This window comes from Chlorocebus sabaeus, chromosome X (genome assembly GCF_047675955.1).
Source record: "Chlorocebus sabaeus isolate Y175 chromosome X, mChlSab1.0.hap1, whole genome shotgun sequence".
Taxonomy (NCBI): domain Eukaryota; kingdom Metazoa; phylum Chordata; class Mammalia; order Primates; family Cercopithecidae; genus Chlorocebus; species Chlorocebus sabaeus.
This window is the reverse complement of record NC_132933.1, coordinates 104,176,172-104,185,112: the sequence shown is the minus strand read 5'-3', so window position 1 is coordinate 104,185,112 and position 8,941 is coordinate 104,176,172. Positions and strand designations below refer to the sequence as shown.

Genomic DNA, 8,941 nt, shown 5'->3' with positions numbered 1-8,941 from the left:
GAAGAGAGAGCAGACTGTGATTGGTTCATGGTTAGTTTATGATTGTTTGATTAGATGAAGAGCCTGAAGATGGCAGGATCCTGGTCCTCCTTGGTTTGATTAGGGCAGGGACAGATTGCATAGTTGGATGTGGGGGAGGCCTGATTGGCTGGAAAACTGAAGGATCCCCATTCTGATTGGTTGCTCTGAGTGGGACACAGAGGAGAGAAAGCAAGAGAGATGAAGGGTTGGTGCCTATTTGTCCTTAGGACTGAGGGTTGTGGGTTCTAATTGGATGAGAGGTCTGGGATGGGTCTGGATTCTGATTGATTGCTCCATCTGGGGGCCCACTAGTGGTTAGGCGTTTGATTGGCTTTTTAGAACTGGCACATGGAGATTGAGGCTCTTCATGCCAATTGGTCAGTAGGACTGAGAGGCCTGGGTTCTGATTCATTCTTCTGACCTGAGGTCGGGAGAAGAGAGAATGACCGCTGCTATTAGGACTGAGGAGTTCTGAGCACTGAAGAGCTGGGGAGGGGGGGGTTTGCAGTGTATAGCATGTGATCTGCCTGTAACAGTTTCTTTGCATCATGCTGAGGGTTACTCTACTTAGCAAAGGGCGGAGGTGAAAGGATGCAACGCAACGCTAATTTCACCAGCGGAAGAAGAGGATACACACCTTAATGAGTCCCTGTTTTGATCGACTGATAAGGGAATGAGGAAATTGAAGCCAGGACTCGATGCAAAGTGGCTACGGATCGAAAACGCCCACTAACCTTGGCCCGCCCCAGTCTCCACCCCAAACCTGACTCAGGTGAAAATGGCGCCACGCGTGGGGGCGGGGCCAGCGGCACACAGAGAGTGCCCATTGGTTGGGAGCGGCAAGGGCCGTCTTCTTCGCTTCACCATTGGCCCGCTCCGTCAGGCAAGAGAACCCAAGAGGGGATGAGCCCGAACTGGGGATGTGACAGAGCGCGAGAGCCAGCCTAAAGAGGTCCCGGAGCCCGTGTCGGAGGCCGCTGCCATCGCGCGGCTGGGTGAGTGCCCTCCACCCGGCCCCCTGCTCCCTCCCCTAGCTCTCCCCGGCTACGCGGCCAGCCCTTGGCGTGCCAGCGCGAGACCGTTTGCCACCCTCCCCCCCCACCACCGCCCTCTGGCGCCTGAGCTAGACCCCCAGCTACCGCACTGTTGTCCGGACGACAGAAGATCCGCCTTCTCATTGGGCAGCGGGATTGGAGGGTTCTGGTTCGGATTGGTGGGCTTTGTGTTCAGTTCTAGCGCTGCACGCCAGACACCGCCCTTTCCAAATCCGTCTCTTCCGTGCAGGTTGACGGCGTTGCATGCTCTCGCGGGGAGGCTCTGGCTTTCCAAACGCTGGCACCGAAGGTTGTAGCTCTGATTCGTTTTCTTTCCTCTGTCCCCCAGCCTCAGTTTTCAGAACTACGTGGGGGAGGGAATAGCTTTTTGTTGAACGGTGCAAGACGCTGACCTGTGCAACGGAACGTCGCCTGGTTCCTGTGTCTCTTACCAAACCGTGACTCCGGAGCACAAGACTGGGTTTGGTGGTCGTGAGCAGTTTGTGACCCTTGAATGAAGACACCAGGCCTGGTCCTGTATATCCCTCGCCAGACTGACCAGGGAGAGCTGGGATCAGGTGTTGTTCCCATGCGCTTCCCACCAGACTTTGACCCCTGAGGGCTGAGACCGGGACTGTTTCTACCACATCATAATATGGCTCCTAGAGGGCTGGAACAAGCTTTCAGTCTTTCTGTGGCCTTATATTTCAGTTATGTTCTTTTTCTTTTCTTTTTTATTTTGATACAGAGTCTTGCTCTGTCGCCCAGGCTGGAGTGCAGTGGCCTGATCTCGGCTCACTGCAACCTCCGCCTCCCGGGTTCAAGCGATTCTCCTGCCTCAGCCTCCTGAATAGCTGTAACTACAGGCACACGCCACCACACCCGGCTAATTTTTGCATTTTTAGTAGTGATGGGGTTTCGCCATGTTGGCCAGGCTGGTCTTGAACTCCTGAGCTCCAGTGAGCCACTCGTCTTGGCCTCCCAAAGTGCTGTGATTACAGGCGTGAGCCACCACGCCGGGCCTTCTTTTTTAGAGGCAGAGTCTCAGGCTGGAGTGCAGTGATGTGGTCACTGCTCACTCCAGCCTTGAAGTCCTGGGCTCAAAGCGATCCTGCCTCAGCCTACCTACTAGCTGGGACTACAGGCGTTTGTCACCACACCCGACTGATTTTATTTTTTTAGAGAGAAGAGTTACGCTAAGTTGCCCAGGCTGGACTTGAATTCCTGGCTTCAGGTGCTGCTCCTGCATCAGCCTCCCAAAACACTGGAATTACCAGCCACAGTGCCTGGCCTTTAGTCATGGTCTTAAAACAAAATGTAGGCCGGGTGCGGTGGCTCACACCTGTAATCCCAGCACTTTGGGAGGCCGAGGCGGGTGGATCACGAGATCAAGAGATCGAGACCATCCTGGCTAACACGGTGAAACCCCGTCTCCACTAAAAATACAAAAAAATTAGCCAGGCGTGGTGGCAGGCACCTGTAGTCCCAGCTACTCGGGAGGCTGAGGCAGGAGAATCGTTTGAACCCGGGAGGCAGAGGTTGCAGTGAGCCGAGGTTGTACCACTACACTCCAGCCTGGGAGACAGAGCAAGACTCCGTCTGAAAACAAAACAAAACAAAACAAAACGGAATGTAATTAGAAGTGTTACAGTCCTGTCTGTTAACTGGTAAATTCGGTCCATTTACATTTCTTATGATGGTAAACTATTTGAATTAGATTTTATTATCTCATTCTGTGCTTTCTATTTGTCCAGGTGTTTCTGTTCCCTTTTTTTTTTTTTTCCTTCAACTTCCTGCCTATCCACACGCAGCCATCAGCCCACAAAGACATGACTACCAATGCGGGCCCGTTGCACCCATACTGGCCTCAACACCTAAGACTGGACAACTTTGTACCTAATGACCGCCCCACCTGGCATATACTGGCTGGCCTCTTCTCTGTCACAGGGGTCTTAGTCATGACCACATGGCTGTTGTCGGGTCGTGCTGCGGTTGTCCCACTGGGGACTTGGCGGCGACTGTCCCTGTGCTGGTTTGCAGTGTGTGGGTTCATTCACCTGGTGATCGAGGGCTGGTTCATTCTCTACTATGAGGACCTGCTTGGAGACCAAGCCTTCTTATCTCAACTCTGTGAGTCCTGAGTTTTTTCATGTGCTGTGGGATGGGATTTGCTGGGCAGGGATTGGCTTGCATGTTTACCTATCCACCTATTCTTCTTCCATTGATTTATTTTAAATTTTTATTTAACCTTTTAAACAATTTATTATAGGCTGGGCACGGTGGCTCACGCTTATAATCCCAGCACTTTGGGAGGCCGAGGCGGGCAGATCACTTGAGGTCAGGAATTTGAAACCAGCCTGGTCAACATGGCAAAACCCCATCTCTATTAAAAATACAAAAATTAGCCAGGCACGGTGGCTCACGCCTGTAATCCCAGCACTTTAGGAGGCCGAGGCAGGCAGATCACGAGGTCAGAAGTTCAAGACCAGCCAGGCCAAGATGGTGAACCCCATCTCTACTAAAAATACAAAAATTAGCTGGGTGTGGTGGCACACGCCTGTAGTCCCACACCCCTGTAGTCCCAGCTACTTGGGAGGCTGAATCAGGAGAATTGCTTGAACCTGGGAGGCAGAGGTTGCAGTGAGCCAAGACCATGCCATTGCACTCCAGCCTGGGCAACAGAGTGAGACTTCGTCTTAAAAAAAATAAAAAATTATTATGTATTCTTGTATTCTTCTTTTTTTTTTTTTTTTTTTTGCCCTTCTCCTCCAAAACTGGTAGATAACTTATTTTTGAGACAAGGTCTTGCTCTGTTGCCCAGGCTGGAGTGCAGTGGCATGATGATTTCTCACTGCAGCCTCTAACTCCTGGGCTCAAGCAATTGTCTTGCCTCAGCCTCTGCAGTAGCTGGGACTATACTATAAGTGCACACCTCTATGCCTGGCTAATATTTTCACTTTTTTGTAGAGACAGGGTCTTGTTATGTTGCTCAGGCTGTTCTTTAACTCCTGGGCTCAAGCAATCCTTCCACCTCAGCCTCCCAAAATTCTGGGATGACAGGTGCGCACCACTGTGCGCAGCATTATTTAACTTTTTTGTTGCATGTATATTCACATGGGTCAAAAAAACATTTAAAGAGATTTGCAGTGAAAATCTGCTTTCTATCCACCAAGTGTCCCCAAATACTGTTAGGCACTGTTGATAGTTGTTTATGTTTCTTTTCAGTTTATTTATACACATAAGTCTCAATTTGCTCAATTGTAAAAGGGGGATAATAGTAATAACCAACCATATGTAAGGTACTTAGAACAGTGTTTGGCAAACAGTGGTTGCCATGTAACTGTTCACTATTATTATCATTATCATTATTTGCACTTTCCCCATTTTACACAAATGGTAACGTGCTATATATACGTCTTTTTTTTTTTTTTTGAAACAGAGTCTCGCTCTGTCGCCCAGGCTGGAGTGCAGTGGCGCACTCTCTGCTCACTGCAAACTCTGACTCCTGGGTTCATGCCATTCTCCTGCCTCAGCCTCCCAAGTAGCTGGGACTACAGGCGCACACCACCATACCCAGCTAATTTTTTGTATTTTTAGTAGAGACGGGGTTTCACCACATTAGCCAGGGTGGTCTCCATCGTCCTGACCTCATGATCCGCCCGCCTCGGCCCCCCGAAGTGTTGGGATTACAGGCATGAGCCACTGCGCCCAGCCATGTGCTATATATACTTCTAATCTTTTCTCTTTTTCTTTCTTTCCTTACAAGAAAACCAAAGAAGCCATTTTCTTTTTTGAGACGGGGTCTTGTTCTGTCACCCAGGCTAGAGTGCAGTGGCATGATTATAGCTCACTGCAGCCTTGAACTCCTGGGCAGTCAAGCAATGCTCCTGCCTCAGCCTCCCTAGTAGCGGGGATTATAGGTATGTGCCACCCCACCAAGTTATTTTTTTTAACAACTTTTTTTTTTAAGAGACAGGGTCTCACTTTGTTGCCCAGGCTGTTCTCCAACTCCTGGCATCAAGTGATCTGCCCACCTCAGCCTCCCAAAGTGCTAGGATTACAAGCGTGAGCCACCACACCCGGCTGCTTTTTTCAATGAGGTCACTCCTCATGATTTCATAAAGAACTTTTGAAGCATGGACATTATACAGTTACTTGACTTGTCTGGTATTGATGGGCATTTTCCCTCAATCTTCTGCCATTATAAACAAGGCTGGGTGCAGTGGCTCATGCCTGTAATCCCAGCACTTTGGGAGGCAAAGGCGGGCAGATCGCCTGAAGTCAGGAGTTTGAGACCAGCCTGGCCAACATAGTGAAATCCCATCTCCACTAAAAATCCAAAAATTAGCCCAGCATGGTGGCAGGTGCCTGTAATCCCAGCTACTCAGGATGCTGAGGCAGGAGAATTGCTTGGACCCAGGAGGTGGAGGTTGTGGTGAGCTGAGATTGCGCCACTGCACTCTAGCCTGGGCAACATGTGAGACTCCATCTCAAAAAAAAAAAAAAAAAAAAAAAAGATTACAGGCATGAGCCACTGCACCTGGCTGGTCAGATGTTTCTTAAATTTCAGTCATTCCAGTAGATGTGAGTGCTATCTCATTATGGTTTTAATTTGCTTTTCCTTAGTGACTGATGGAAGTTTGAACATCTTTCATATACTTATTGGCCACTTAGAAATTCTCTTTGTGAAGAACCTATTCAAGTCTTCTGCCTATTTTTATATTGGATGGTCTTTTTCTTTCTTTTTTTTTTTTTTTTTCTGAGACAGGGTCTCACTCTGTTGTCCAGGCTGAGCACCATGGTGCTATCATAGCTCACTGCAGCCTCAACCTCCTGGGCTCAAAACATCCTTCCACTGCAGCCTGGGACTGTAGGCACGTGCCACCATGTCCAGCTAATTTTTGTATGTTTTGTAGAGATGGGGGTCTCACTACATTGTTCAGACTGGTCTTGAACTCCTTAATGCAAGCCATCTTTCCACCTCAGCCTCCCAGAGTGTTGGGATTACAGACGTGAGCCATTGCACCCGGCAGTCTTTTTCTTACTGATTCTCTGCTCATGCTTTTATTCACTCCTCTGTTCACCTACATTCTCTCTCTCTCATTGGCTACTTCACTCACTCCATTATCTACACTTGCCTCCTTTTATGCCACACATATTTCTTGAGTACCAATCACAGCCACACTGTTTTGTGTCAGGCTTTACACATATTACCTTGTTTTAGATAAATAAACCACTAGAATCCAAACAGTTACCCCATTTCACAGATGAGGAAGCAGACGCATGGGAAGGTTATGAAGTCTGTCTTCTTGCAGGGACCCCCAGCTGTCACAAATGTGTGTTCCTTTCCCTGCCTTTATTCTTCATATCTCTCTCTTCTTTTCTTCAGGGAAAGAGTATGCCAAGGGAGACAGCCGATACATCCTGTAAGTGTTTGCCTCTGTCAGTGGAGACTGGCATTGGTTTTGGTGGGGTGGTAAGTTACCCTAATGGGGTAACCTGTAGGAAGAGCACACCGATGCCAGTGTCCCCTCATGCTTTCTCCTGCAGGGGTGACAACTTCACAGTGTGCATGGAAACCATCACAGCTTGCTTGTGGGGACCACTCAGCCTGTGGGTGGTGATCGCCTTTCTCCGCCAGCATCCTCTCCGCTTCGTTCTACAGCTTGTGGTCTCTGTGGGTAAGGAGAGGGCACTAGAAGGGCACTGGGCACTAGAGGGGTTGATGGGAATCCACAGACACCAGTGCATCCCTGTGGGTGGGATCTCAATGGTGCCCTTCCAGGGGTGAGTCAGACTGAATGACAAACCTCCTGAGGCTCTGGAACAGCCATGCCCTTCTCTGAGCCTGTACTCTCAGGTGGGGAGGGTTCATTTTTCTTCCTCCTCCTCCTTCTCCATCACAGAGTCTCTTGTAAAGGTTACATGAGGTGGCCCAGGGTGATAAGAAGCCCCTGGAACCTCCAGGATCAGGACTCTGAGATCCCTTCATGTAAGATTCAGTCATCTTTTTTTAAAATAGGGTCTGGCTCTGTCACCCAGGCCAGAGTGCTATGGTGTGATCTGGGCTCACTGCAACCTCCACCTCCCAGGCTCAAGCGATCTTCCTGCCTCAGTCTCCTGAGTAGCTGGGACTACAGGCATGTGCCACCGTGCCTGGCTAATTTTTGTATTTTTAGTAGAGATGGGGTTTCGCCATGTTGCCCAGGCTGGTCTCAAGCTCCTGAGCTCAAGCAATCCTCCTGGCTTGGCCTCCCTAAGTACTGGGATTACAGGCGTGTGCCACTGTTCCCAGCCTCAGTCATCTTGTGTTATTAAATTGTTAGCTTTCTTTAGTTCTAGAGATAGGAGTTATCTTTAGTCCCAGAATCCTAAGCTGTCTTGGATTCGAGGATTTTGAACTTCCTTAAATCTGAAGGTGTGAGCTTTCCTGAGTTCTGAAATTCTTAGCTCTCTGGTGTCTGGAATCTCATTTTTCTGATTTCTCGGATTTTCAGCTCTATGATTTCAGAATACTTAACTCTGAGACCTTGAATGATGACTTGGAAAGTGCCTTGGAATAGAGAATTGGGGAAACTGTTACCTTCCTCACTGGGGCTTCTCTTTCCCCTCCTGCCGCCCACAGGCCAGATCTATGGGGATGTGCTCTACTTCCTGACGGAGCACCGTGACGGATTCCAGCACGGGGAGCTGGGCCACCCTCTCTACTTCTGGTTTTACTTTGTCTTCATGAATGCCCTGTGGCTGGTGCTGCCTGGAGTCCTTGTGCTTGATGCTGTGAAGCACCTCACTCATGCCCAGAGCATGCTGGATGCCAAGGCCACAAAAGCCAAGAGCAAGAAGAACTGAGGAGTGGTGGACCGGGCTCGAACACTGGCCAAGGAGGAGCTCTCCGCCTGCCAGAAGAGTCTAGTCCTGCTCCCACAGTTTGGAGGGACAAAGTTAATTGATCTTTCACACTCAGGCTCGTGGGTGGGCACAAGAAGGGGAATAAAGGGGCTGTTTGAAGGCACTGCTGGGAGCCATTAGGACACAGATACAAGAGAAGCCAGGAGGTCTATGATGGTGACAATTTTTAAAATCAGGAAATAAAAGATCTTGACTCTTAACACTGAGAGATCCTTAATTACTAACCCCAGAGATGCCCTATGACTGACCCCACAGATCCCACCATCATTCACTTATTCCAGACCCCCATCAGCATCATATAGACCTCCCATCTCTGACCTCACAAACCCCTATCACTAGCCCTCCTCCCAGACCCCATAACTCACCACACAGACCCTATCACTGGCCCCACAGTCCCCTTAACTCGAACTACCATAACAAAATGCCACAGACTAGGCTTAAACCACAGAAATTCATTTTCTCATAGTTCTGGAGTCCAAGATCAAGGTGTCAGCAAGTTTGACTTCTGAGGTCCCTGTCCATAGCTTACAGGTGGCCACCTTCTCACTGTGTCCTCACATGGTCTTTATGAACTAGCATCCCTGGTGTCCCTCTGTGTGTTCAAATTTCCTTTATTTATTTATTTATTTTATTTATTTTTTTTTTTTTTGAGACAGAGCCTAACTCTGTGCCAGGCTGGAGTGCAGTGGTGTGATCATGGTTCACTGCAACCTCTACCTCCCAGGCTCCAGCGATCCTCGTGCCTCAGCCTCCTAAGTAGCTGGGACTACAGGTGTGCAGTACCAAACACGGCTATTTTTTTTTTTTATAGCAACAGAGTCTCACTATGTTGCCCAGGCTGGTCTGGAACACCTGGGCTCAAGCAATCCTCCCACCTCAACCTTCCAAGTAACTGGGACAACAGGCACATGCCATTATGCCTAATTTTTTTTTTTGGGGGGGGGGACAGAGTTTTGCTCTTGTTGCCCAGGCTGGAG

At 49.2% G+C, this 8,941-nt stretch overlaps 1 protein-coding gene across 3 annotated transcripts; it reads left to right on the top strand.

Moving 5' to 3' along the window:
- The first annotated feature begins 32 nt into the window (after positions 1-32).
- Positions 33-8,164, top strand: EBP (EBP cholestenol delta-isomerase). 3 transcript variants are annotated; one of them, XM_037992870.2, is made up of 7 exons: positions 33-793; positions 905-1,016; positions 1,405-1,633; positions 2,810-3,185; positions 6,445-6,481; positions 6,606-6,736; positions 7,681-8,164. In XM_037992870.2, the coding sequence occupies exons 4-7, from the start codon at positions 2,885-2,887 to the stop codon at positions 7,902-7,904; spliced, it is 693 nt and encodes a 230-aa protein (XP_037848798.2). In that variant the 5' UTR covers positions 33-793; positions 905-1,016; positions 1,405-1,633; positions 2,810-2,884; the 3' UTR covers positions 7,905-8,164. The 3 variants fall into 3 exon arrangements, with proteins under 3 accessions (XP_037848798.2, XP_007989782.3, XP_007989783.3); XM_007991591.3 differs by lacking the exon at positions 1,405-1,633 and adding an exon at positions 1,306-1,365; XM_007991592.3 differs by lacking the exon at positions 1,405-1,633.
- Positions 8,165-8,941: the final 777 nt, after the last annotated feature.